Source organism: Eurosta solidaginis, chromosome 5 (assembly GCF_040869045.1).
Source record: "Eurosta solidaginis isolate ZX-2024a chromosome 5, ASM4086904v1, whole genome shotgun sequence".
In the NCBI taxonomy this organism is placed as follows: Eukaryota; Metazoa; Arthropoda; class Insecta; order Diptera; family Tephritidae; genus Eurosta; species Eurosta solidaginis.
The window spans coordinates 105754857-105767828 of record NC_090323.1 but is presented as its reverse complement, the minus strand read 5'-3'; the positions used below and the strand labels follow the sequence as shown (position 1 = coordinate 105767828).

The following is a 12972-nucleotide window of genomic DNA, read 5'->3' as shown; positions in this document are numbered from 1 at the left end:
TGTTAAATTCGCCAGTTGAAAGCATGTAACTAAAAGAGATAGATGGCGAACTATTAGTGGTTCAGAATGCAGTAGAAGTGCACTAGTTCTTTAGTTTTTTTAGTGATTCTCTTACGGTGTAGTTTCTGTGATTTTGTTTTTTATTTCGGTATATTATTTTTCGTGGTTATGAGACATTTTTAGACTGAAAGTGGGAGGAACTATTAAGCTACATTGCCTATCATTTACTTGTTAAACATTTTATTAAACTCAGGTGGTATTTCAGCACCTCAGTAATCTCTGTTGCTAATATATGAAAATTTAAACATAAATTTAAAACAAACGGCGCGAAGTCCTCTAATGAAGCATTTCGAAAGTCATCAAACTCAATTTTTAAAGCAACATTCGCGGAAATCTCCACATTCACTTTTAGTATGATTATTGAAAACCACATTCCGACGATATATATAAAATATGTTACTAAAAAAATATGTTAAATACAAAAATATTTCAGTGCATATGTGATTTGCACTTCCATATAAAAAATTTTGAGCAGCACTGCTATTGAAGCTTTTAAGAAGTATATTGAAGTTAGAATCTCCAAGTTCTTTTTGCGGTTAAGGATCGATATGTTTTTGAAATCTTTTTTAAAAGAACTCAACAGTAAGTACAAATATATGTATAAAAAAAGTTGGATATTTATAATGACGACATATTGAACAGTGTATATTATGCGGATACTCGAGGAATACCGAGCAAAGCTCAGTCGCCCAGGTACTAACAAATTATGGATTTAAACATAAGCTGTGCAAAATTTCACTCGAATTAGATAACTTTTAGGATTACCACATTGCATTTGACAATTTTTAAAACTATATGCATTCATGTCGCAGTAATTTATAAAAAAAAAGTTGATAATCGTTTATTTGTTAATCATTTATGACCTGAAAGAACTCACAGAATAAGATTATGAGATTATCGACTCTTAAAAAACAAGAAAGCGCCATTGTCGTACTACTCGAAAATCTTCAGTTTTCTTTATATGAAACTTCGAAAACGACATGTAATGTTTTCCATCAGACAAATATCTCAGAAGATATTCGTCCATTTATTCGAGAAATACTGTGAACCGCATAGCCGCTTTTGGACCTAGTGATGCCTTACAAAAAAAATAAAATTCCTACGAAATCAGTTGAATTATCCCATTTTTACCCTCATGTTTTCCTATTCGCACTAAATACGTACTAATTTGACTTTCGCAGAAAAACATGTCTTAACTATACCTCATGTTTGCCTATACGGCCTAAATACATACCAATTAGACTTTAACGGAAAACATGTCTTAAGTATAACCGAACCTATATCGAGCTCAACAAAATATGTTAGTAATTTAATTTAATAAATCTACATAAGTCTCATTAAAAGACAAAAGCTTTGGGTTTTTCTTATTCTCCTACGCGTTTCGATGTTTTTTATAACATGTTCATCAGAAAGTCTGATTTATTTTAATAAAACATAAAACGAAAAGTCTCATTTACTATGCGGGAATACCACATATTTCCCATCTGAACATGCAGAATTTTTTGTTATTTATGTTTTTGTATCTCTCTCAGCCGCAGCATGTCGAATTTGCCACACAGAAAGCATACACCTCGTGCTCAATGTTTTGAGATAATCCCTGGAGGGAAAATATTTAGTTCAAAACTGTTGCGCTTCTAGTGATTTCGGAACCAAAACTAGTTCGCCCTCTATCTGTTTTACATGCTTTCAACTGGCGACTGTAAAATGGCGATGTCATCGGCTCTGAAAATTGCTCCCGCTGCATTACCTTTTCTGTAGTTCCGAACTAGGTAGAAATTTCCACTTCAGAACTAGTTGGTTTATTTGAGCTTTTTCGGTTGTTCCAAACTTGCTAAACTATCTTGCCATTGATATTAGAGAAGTATTACAAAAGTTGCACACGGGGATGGTTACTAGGATATGTTTCTGTTCTGAATTTCACTTTTTCATTAGCTAGCTTATCGGGAGCTGGTTTTAAAACTCTTACATACATATGTAAAAGCTTGTTTACTTTAAATTAACCCTTGGAGTTAAAATAAGACTTACGATTTCTTAAGCTGTATAAGGGCAGAAATATATAGAAAAGGACGGCCACCGTGGTGTGATGGTAGCGTGCTCCGCCTATCACACCGTATGCCCTGGGTTCAACTCCCGGGCAAAGCCACATCAAAATTTTAGAAATAAGATTTTTCAATTAGAAGAAAATTTTTCTAAGCGGGGTCGCCCCTCGGCAGTGTCTGGCAAGCGCTCCGATTGTATTTCTGCCATGAAAAGCTCTCAGTGAAAACTCATCTGCCTTGCAGATGCCGTTCGGAGTCGGCATAAAACATGTAGGTCCCGTCCGGCCAATTTGTAGGGAAAAATCAAGAGGAGCACGACGCAAATTGGAAGAGAAGCTCGGCCTTAGATCTCTTCGAAGGTTATCGCGCCTTATATTTATTTTTTTTTTATTTATAGAAAAGGAAGTAAAATGCAAAGGTAAAGCTTTCATATAGTTGAAATAAGTTTACCGCCTTATTTCAGCTTCCCACATAAGAGCGCTTATTAGTTTGAGCTGTTAAATATTGTTTCACTATTCGTTATTTTTTTATGCAACGTCCTTTTAAGACGGGTTTTGAAGACACTTTTCTATTTGTGCAACAGCTATGTGCATAGAATGGGCTGCGAGAAAACAAATAAGTATTTCGGATTCCCCGAAATTACCCTCTGAAGTACTTAGGTATGTTTAATATGAATTGACGCAAATGTATGTAAGTTGCTTTTCATTGTTTTAATATACTGTGTTGAATCTATGGCGTAACAGGTCCTTTGGTCGAATCCTTTTTCTGCCAGTTTTCTTACCTATATAGAGAAATTCTCTAAAATATAGGGAATGAGGGCATACACATAGTCGAAGCTCCTTAAACCTAGTTGCAGCTTTTATTGTGGAAATTGTTATCTATTTCTTTTGTTGGTACTTTTCCAGTGGTTCCGCACCAGACCGAAACTCTACATGGAAGTAAACTTAATTCTTGCATATACACATTCATTTTTTCAATGCAAACTGCTAATATAAATGCAGTTGCATGCAGTTTTTCGTGAAAACTCAAAGTTTTTTCGGCGTTTGTTGAAATTTTTTTACACAAGTTTGTCTCGTACAAAGGAAACGGCTTAAAAGGCAATGTCAAAAACACAGTTTGGGTCAAATGGGGACAATGGCGGCCAAGAAAAAGAAGTGGAACTATCTCTATAATCCCATGATATGATTTTATTTTGAAATATATTGATCATTGTAAATTCATACAAGTGACGAATGTTTGAAAAAAAAAACGTTCACAATAGTAAACAGCCTCGATCACCTATTCAATCGCTGTTCGATTACTTAAATCATTTGCTCAATAGTGTTTTCCAAACATTTTTGTAGATAACTAGTATATTATTTACATATTTTAAAATGTTTACTTAAATGACTGCTCACATTTTATTAACTAGATTTTAGAAATGAATATTAGTGTCTGTTTTTTATCTACATACACATTTGAAAGAAAAGGAGATTTGAAACATAGATGGGCAATTCATTGCAAGCAGAAATAAACTAATGTCTTATTTCTTATAGGAAACCGGTTTGAACGCCCGCAGCTTAATCAATCTAAGCAAGCTTTGTGCAATATGTTACGCCAGCGTCAACCTGGATTTAATCAAAATAATTCAACGTCGTATACCGCTATTCAACAACATCAACAATTAAGACAAGGAGTACAAGCGCAGAGTCCCATTGGTTCTGTGCCTCAGCAATTTGTAAGAGGAGGAATGCGAGCTATATCAACCACACAGAACCAGCTTGCAAGTAGCATAAATGGAGTGAATATCTCTCAGAACGTAAACCAAAATGCCATTATTTCTACACAACAAGTTAGCTCACAGAATATGAATACGCAATCTGCGAATCAAATGACAATGGCATCGAATTCAGGTATCATAAATAGCTCATCCAATAATCAAAATAGCCACATAAATATTCAAACTCAATCTGAATTAGTAGGACAAGGAAATATTTTACAGCAAAACATGGCATCGGCAAATGCAAATCAGAACTTAATTAATCATACAGCGAACCCATTTCATGGTTTTAATCAATATCAACAACCAGGAATAATAAATAATAGTGCAGCCACTCAGCCTTCTAGCATAATTACATCGTACAATCAAATGGGCCAGAGGAATACGACTTCAGATTATCTTCAACAAAGGGGAAGCAATACCGTACCTAATAATAGAGGACAGTTTGTTAATCAAACTCCTAATGTAACTATGGGTAATATAATCGGGCAAAACAGTATTCCACCTTATTCCAGGCAACAAGCATCAAGTGGAAAACCAAGCGTGGTTTCCTCACAGCAACAGTTTCAACAGCAGCAAAGACTTCATCACCAAATGATGCAAATCCAAGGTAAGCATACCTTTAAATAAGAATTCTAGATATCTCGTTCGTTCCTCAACTACTCAAATGTGTGATCAAAATTTACTTCAAGCTTTAAGACCCAAACACAATAGACTAACGAAAGCGCCAAAACGACCCAAAAGTCAGTGTGAGTTTTAAAGTATACACAAGACATTGTGTAAACTTTGAAATTCTGATTATGTAAAGCAAAACTGTGAACAAGAAAATTCACTGATAAAAATTTCGTGAGTGTACACTATTGTGACATTTAAAACTCATACGCACTGTTGCAGAATAACTTTTTTGTTTTCATGGCGTTTGCTAAACATTGTGCACAATACTGTACAGAATCGCATGAAAATTTAAAGTGTAAATCTTGTGTGCAAATGAGTTTTCAATAAGGGTACATTTTTCAGTTTTCCACAGTTAGGGAATCCAGCCCCAGGACCGATGCTTATTCGAAGAGAAAACTCACGCAGTGAACATTGATGTTTTTATTCTTCTCCACCCCTTATTCCCAGTCCCAGTCCCATTCCTTGTCCCAGTCCCAGTCATACCTGCATTCCCAGTTCCAGCCTCAGTCCCAGTCCCAGCTCTAGTCCCCGTTACAGTCCGCGTCCAAGTCAGCCAGCCGCAGAGGGTTGTATGTATATTTGAATGCTGTTTCATAAAAAAATAAAAACAAACAATATTGTCTAAAAATCAAAAGGTGTACCACCCTTACTATTTTGGGGTATAAAAAATAGATAAGATCCGATTCTCAGACCTGCTCAGTATGCTCACAACATTTCATGAGAATCCGTCGAGCCGGTTCGAAGGAGTTCACCCACTAATACTGTGACACGAGAATTTTATATTTATATGAGATTGTGTGGGCATAAAATAACATTACCAACTATGACCGAGGAGATATTGGTAATGTACGCGGTTGTCATGGTAGAGCTGGAAGAAATATTTGAAAGGAAATTGCTGCGCAGGGAACTAAGGGATGAAAATGATCCGTTGAGTTGTAGCCAAGTGATCCACAAAATTCAAGTGATCCATTCTTTCTTTTGTTCCGAGGGTGTTTGTATTTGTATGCACATGGGTCTGCCTCTTTCTATACCACTCCTGCTCTCTCTCTTCATAACCGTGAATGTTTTATTGTTTCAAATAAGTTAACCGCGTCTGCATATGGAAATTTATAATAGTGCAAGGGGCATCTAATTACGCATACTACGGATTAAAGGACAATCACCACACCTCATGGCCTAGATCTATAACCTTAGTATTGCCGTGAACAGCTCAAATTCGTCAACATGCGGGGTATGTAGCTGATAACCGGTTAAAATGGCCTCCGTTTAAATTTTTCGTGCGCGGCTTCCTAGCTGGTTGCTTCCCTGTAACAAATTCTACAAAGAATGTTCATACATATGAAAAAATTGCACATGTACGCATTGCAATGTTGTAAACTTACTTCCTTGCATCCACTCCACCCATAACCTTTCAATAGTTATAGGAGTATAGGGGGAAACTTTGGAAGATCCGGACTATTCCTACAAAATTGCAAGTAGAACTGCTACTGCCCCTGCGTAGTACATTCAAGTTTTGCGCGCCTTCTAAATATGATATTCATATCAAAAACTGAGCCCATTTCGTGGTTAACGATCCGTGATCGAATTGAATTTTTTGAATCTTAACACCACTGTGTTATCATTTTTACGAATAGCTTGACAGATTCATATTTATCGTTTGTGTAAAGTTGGTTTTCGATACGTGATTGTATAACACGACCGGTCCCTGGATATACCTAGATATACATATGAAAAATACTAACTTTTACGGAATATTTAAGCAATTCACAAGCCGTAGTATGCAATGTATGTGCTCATGATGCAATTACAAGGTGGCTGACGTTGGCAGCTTCAGTTTATAATCCGCCATCTAAAACTCCCACTATAAAACTCATTTTTCCTCTTTGCCAAACTCCGTTTTCATCCAGAAAAAAAATTGTAGCAAAAACCATAGAAATAAATTTTCCTGGAAAAGTATACAACGGCATCACTTTTTTCTACAATTCTAATTTGTTTTGACTTTTCTATAACTCAAATGAGTGACAATTTTCATATAATAAATTTTGTATTCAACTAAATTGTTTAAACTTTAACGTTTCCGTCGAAAATAAAGGCAAGATGTTTTTAATTAAAATTCTTATACATGTTTCAACTCATGATTCAATCACAAGAGGTTTGTTCGACTGACAAATGTTTTGACGAATTGACATCCGTAAACTGTGTTGTTTCTTTACGATTTTTCGAAAAATATTATCAGTAGAAATAGAAAGCGATCAGTTTAAAAATACCCGATAAGTACTGAACTGCATAATTCCTTAGAACATTTTTAATTTTATGATGAATCTATTAACTATGCCATGATCTATTAGTGTGGCTGAACATAGGTTTTATTAAAAGTACGGGAACCAAGGAATCGTGCACTTCCGTAAATCTATGAACATACGAAACCTAAACCAATTCAAAATTCATCGTTCAACGTCAAAAACTCGACTAGTAAATCAAATCGGAGTATAAAGCTCTAAGACAATAAGCCATTTTCTTTTATTTTATTTTTGCCAGCTCATTGCGGCTGCTGGGTAGACTATCACCCCCTGTTGTTGTTGTTGTTGTAACAATGCTTCGCCCCACCTAACAGCCGCGACCGATCACAAATTGTCATCAATATCCTCTAACGGGAGTCCAAGGAAACTTGCCGTTTCAACAGGGGTGGACCATAAGGAAAGGGGTGTCAGAGGCGTTGGTTTCACATTACAATTGAAGAGATGGTTGGTGTCATGTGGGGACACGTTGCAAGCTGGGCATACATTTTGTATGTCGGGGTTGATTCTGGATAGGTAAGAGTTTAACCTGTTACAGTATCCAGAACGAAGTTCAGCAAGAGTGACACGCGTTTCCCTGGGGAGTATGCGTTCCTCTTCCGCAAGTTGTGGATAGTTTTCTTTAAGTACTGGGTTCACCGGGCAATTCCCGGCATAAAGGTCCGACGCCTGTATATGGAGTTCACCAAGGACCTGCTTGTGTTTTTTCGCTTCATACGACTGGGTTCTCAGGTGCCGTATTTCTTCAAAATGCTTACGGAGATGACTCATTAAGCCCCTAGGCGGTGCTGGTTCATCAATCAGATGTCTGTTGGGATGCTCAGGTTTCTGGGTATTCAACAGGAACTGTGTGGTCAGCATCTCATTTCTCTCCCTGATGGGGAGTATTGTCGCCTCATTATGCAGATGGTATTCTGGGGACATAAGAAGACAGCCCGTGGCAATTCTGAGAGCAGTATTTTGGCAGGCCTGTAGCTTCTAGTGGGTAATTTTTAGGCTTGGCGACCACATGGGTGACGCGTAGCACATAATCGGCTGGCTAATTGCTTTGTATATAGTCACGAGCGTTTCTTTATCTTTTCCCCAGGTACTGCCAGCGAAGGATTTGAGGATTTTGTTACGGCTCTGAATTCTCGGAACAATTGCGGCTGCGTGCTCACCAAAATATAGATCCTGATCAAACGTCACACCCAAGATTTTGGGGTGTAGGACAGTCGGTAGCGTAGTGCCATCGACGTGGATGTTCAAAATGGTCGACATTTGGGACGTCCATGTTGTAAATAAGGTCGCGGAAGATTTAGTCGGTGATAATGCCAGGTTTCGCGAGGCGAAAAAACTGGAGAGATCAGGGAGGTAGCCGTTTATTTTATTGCATAGCTCATCGATCTTTGGGCTTGGGCCTGTGGCCATTATTGTGCACGCATCGGCGTAGGAAACGATTGTGACTCCTTCCGGTGGTGAAGGTAGCTTAGATATGTAGAAATTAAACAAATTCTCCTTGGTTTTGATGTTTCGTTTCTAAATTGCACCGATGCCTGCCGGCCACCCAGATAATTTGCGGTCCACCTTTTAAGACATGGGGGAAGGGTAGACCCTTCCAGGTCTTGCAGTAACGAGCCATGGTTGACCGTATCGAAAGCTTTTAATAGGTCTAGCGCTACGAGTACTGTTCTATTGTGGGGGTATTGATTTAAACCGCAATTTATCTGGGTGCTAATGGAATTTAGCGCGGAGGTAGTGCTATGGAGTTTTCTGAAGCCATGCTGATGAGGGGCTAGCTGCAAATTTGCTTGGAAATAAGGGAGCAAAATGGCTTCAAGCGTCTTTGCCATGGGGCGGCTGAATAAAAACTTTTTTTATTTAATTTGATACATCAACTTCCGGCGCAGCACGATTTTGACATTTGTCCATCGAATTTACAAAAACGAAGTACATGGAATTTTTATTTATGTTTGTAGGTATGTCACCATGCTGCCACCGTGTATGGTTCCGCCATGGCTTTACCGACGATGTGTCACTCGTAGATACGATGCTAACGAATAAACGGGACGATGTGTATATACATATGTGCATACATGCACACGTTTTTACATAGCTATATTGTAATATATACTGTGAAAGTACATGGAAACAAATATGTATAGCAAGAGGCAACACTTTTTTACCATTATGTTTACTTATTTGCGCTTACAATTCTTTATTTTTCAGTATTGCCTTTTTCTCAACAGCTTTTGTGTGGTTACATCGATGGGTAGTAGTGCAGTTTACGGTACCCACCCTAAAGTTGGGCCAAAATTTTCGAGTGAGGTATCAAAAGACGCGTATTAATCTCGAGAACAATAATCCGAAGGCGGAAAAGAAAAATTTTAACTCTGTCCGGAGATATTTGCAGTTGAATTTCGCGATTTTAATGTGGTTGTTGTTGTATTGTACCCACAAAAAAAATTGTGCATCACCGTGGCGGTAGCCACGGTTATACCACACACCCGGACTTAGCATGGCGTAGCCCAGGGTTATTTTTTATAAGCGCGGCCGAAGGCCGCCAACGCAGAAAGGTGTTCTGCGCAAAAATACTATGGATCCCACCCCCGTTTTCGGAGGGACCCGCGGGTCTTTTTTCGGTTTTTCGTTAATCTTTTGAACGGGTAAAAAAAGTTAACTTCCGCTTCCGGATTCTTGATCTAGACGTGAATACGCGTCTTTTGATACCTCACTCGAAAATTTTGGCCCAAATTTCGGTGGGTACCGTAAACTGCACTATTACCCATCGATGTTACCACCTATTTGAGTGGGTAAATAATTATCCGGCTACTTTCGTGGGCAGAATACCAAAAGGGTACAAAAGTTTCCACATGAAGAAAGTTGCCGTGGTGAAGAAAGTTGTTACCACATTAGAATCAGGCTGTTAGTAGAAAATGAATTATTTCCCCCAAAACCTGTTGGCATTAACAAATTTATTATCACTACTAATATACTACTAAAGGTACTTTTCTACTACAATTTTGGCTGAAGGGGTTGAATTATTCCCAGTTTTCCTTACTTCTTAAGAGCAACCCGTCCAGATTTTTCAATTTGGGAGTGTCAAAGCTCTGTCATCACTGGAGAATAAATCTCTAGTAATTGAATCATGGTTTCAACTACTTTTTCTCATTTCTGATTAACGTTTTGCAGCTCAAAAGCGAGTGCTGACTTTGGCTATGACGAGATTGTGACCCGTTTCGATATTGATTCTCGAATCCTGCGCACATCGAAAACAATGAAAGCATGCCTTCCGTGTGTTACAACATGGTCGATCTGGCTGCGTTACTTTATAATGTCTGATGTTTGGGGCTCAGATGAACACAACATTGAAGAACCATTAAACTCCCCACTACCATCCAGCAGCCCCGCTGCAAAGCAAGCCACAACAAGTACCCGCTGCTGCTCGCGCCCCACGGCGCCAACAACTCAAACAGCTCCTACCACTCATAACTACTACCTTCGTAGCAGAGTCGGTAGCAATGCTGAGCATCAGCCCCTGCCCCGTCTTCTCACTCTTCTTTTCCAGAAGCAATCGTGTAGGTCAGGGAAACAGACTCCTAGTCCCTACCTCCGTTTGCACCGTTTGCCAGCACAGAATATATAGGTTTGCGACATCCGCCCAATGCAGCTCCTGCCTTGGGTGGTGCCACTTTCCTAGATGTTCTGGTCTCCGCGACGGCAACCCACCTACGGGTTTCATCGCGCCATGTTGCCAGGTCGCAAACCCAAATCATCCGGGTACCCCAATGCTTGCCCAAGAACGCCCAGTCCCAGGGCCACAACAGAAATTGCGTCCTGGCCTTCCACAACCCAGGCGTAGTCACCCGTCACTTACCTCCAGAGTGGTGGCGTCTCCCCTTATGCACTTCAGAATTCTGCAGTTAAACTGTAATGGACTAACTGGGAAGATTACGGAGATAGTCGATTTCATGAAGCGGCACAACATCCGCATTGTTTTTCTCTTCCCAAGGCAGTCGGTTCTATGTACCGGAGCGACTCGGGATTTTTCCCGACCAAGGACTGTCATTTCAGTGTAACCCCATTTAATTTGTTTCGTCCCTCCCATAAATTGTCATCCTCCCAGCAGCTCCTTGCAGCAGGACTGCTCCATATTCTCTTGCTCCGGGAAGGTATCGAATCCAATCCGGGTCCGTCTCCTGACCCCGGTCCTGAGAAATGGTTTTGCTGCATCTGCCGGAAAAGAATCTTTTTAGGACGGTCATACTCTGTTCAGTGTGTCTCGTGTAAGGGATGGTTGCATCGGACAGGTTGTTCTGGGCTTGATCCCAAAACCCGACGTCCACGTAACTTTTATAAATCTTTTGTGGCTCCTTGCTGTTCACGCCCAAGGGCGCCTCGTAGTCTACGTCTAAGCGCCCCCCCATTACCTTCCAGCAGCCCCGCTGCTCAGCAAGCCACAACAAGTACCCGCTGCTGCTCGCGCCTTACGGCGCCAACAACTCAAACAGCTGCTACCACTCATAACTACAATCTTCGTAGTAGAGTCGGAAGCAATGCTGAGCAACAGCCCCTGCCCTCGTCTTCTCCCCCCCTCTTTTCCGGCAGCAATCGTGTAGGTCAGGGAACCAGACTCTTAGTCCCTACCTCCGTTTGCACCGTTTGCCAGCACAGAATATATATGTTTGCGACATCCGCCCAATGCAGCTCCTGCCTTGGATGGTGCCACTTTCCTAGATGTTCTGGTCTCCGCGACGGCAACCCCTCGACGGGTTTCATCGCGCCATGTTGCCAGGTCGCAAACCCAAATCATCCGGGTACCCCAATGCTTGCCCAAGGACGCCCAGTCCCAGGGCCACAACAGCAATTGCGTCCTGGCCTTCCTCAACCCAGGCGTAGTCACCCGTCACTTACCCCCAGAGTGGCGACGTCTCCCCTCATGCACTTCAGAATTCTGCAGTTAAACTGTAATGGACTAACTGGGAAGATTACGGAGATAGTCAATTTCATGAAGCGGCACAACATCCGCATTGCTGCGATTCAAGAGACTAAACTCACAGCACGATCTGCATTGCAGACCTGCTCTGGGTATAATGTCCACAGGAAAGATCGCGAGAGCGGAAATGGAGGCGGCCTCGCGTTTATAATACACCACTCTGTGCAGTATCACATATTTGATCCTGGCATCGACCGCAGGGACAACGTCTTAGAACGTCAAGGCCTATCTGTCCGGTCAGGCGATGCAAACCTAGAAATCATCAACATCTACATCCCCCCTGCCACCTGTTGCCCCGGTGGATACCGCCCTAATATCAGAGCCTTACTCACTGGAAACAATCGCATTATTTTAGGCGACTTCAATGCCCATCATGATCTATGGCATTCAAATTTGCGGGCGGACAGTAGGGGCGAGATGTTGGCGGATCAAATAGAAGAAACGACGTTCTGCACAATAAACGGAGACGCCCCCACACGTATGGTAGGAAGCTGTCACAGTTCGCCAGATATCTCAATCGTGAGCGCAGAACTCGTAAACTGCGTCAACTGGCAGCCGATGGTATCATTGGCATCCGACCACCTGCCTATACTTGTTTCGCTCGAGCGTACCGCCGACTTCATCGTCACCGAAAAACGCACTTTCATAAACTTTAAAAAAGGAAAGTGGGAAGAATATAAATCCTTTACAGACAATCTCTTTGCTGCCCTCCCTATCCCGACTGATGCCCGCCAAGGGGAGCGTGCCTTCCGCAAGGTCATTGAATCCGCCTCGGCACGTTTCATTCCCGCCGGGAGAATTCCCGAAATCCGGCCCCACTTCCCGGCGGAGGCCGCAAACTTAGCGAGAGAACGTGACCTTATAAGGCAGCTTGATCCAGGCGACCCCCAAATAAGGGATATAAACTAACGCATCAGATTGCTTGTGGATGAACACAAGCGGGCGAAATGGGAGGAGCACCTAAGAGGTTGTAACCTCTCTACCGGTGTGGGTAAACTTTGGTCCACCGTAAAGTCCCTATCGAATCCGACTAAGCACAAAGACAGAGTTTCCATCGCCTTTGGCGACAAAGTGCTGTCGGATGCGAAAAAATGCGCGAGCGCTTTCTGCCGACAATATATAATGCATTCTACGGTCGACAAAGTTAGACGGAGGGCCAACAGACAC

The 12972-nt window shown here is 41.1% G+C and overlaps 1 protein-coding gene across 4 annotated transcripts in view; it reads left to right on the top strand.

Moving 5' to 3' along the window:
- Positions 1–12972, top strand: part of kto (kohtalo) — a 693872-nt gene that overhangs the window by 574215 nt on the left and 106685 nt on the right. Inside the window, exons 10-11 of one of the 4 annotated variants that reach the window (XM_067791816.1) lie at positions 3635–3991; positions 4061–4468. In XM_067791816.1, the coding sequence (XP_067647917.1) occupies positions 3635–3991; positions 4061–4468 (765 nt within the window). Of the gene's footprint in view, positions 1–3634; positions 4469–12972 lie in introns of those variants that run through there. The other 3 variants (XM_067791814.1, XM_067791813.1, XM_067791817.1) reach the window with 3 other exon arrangements.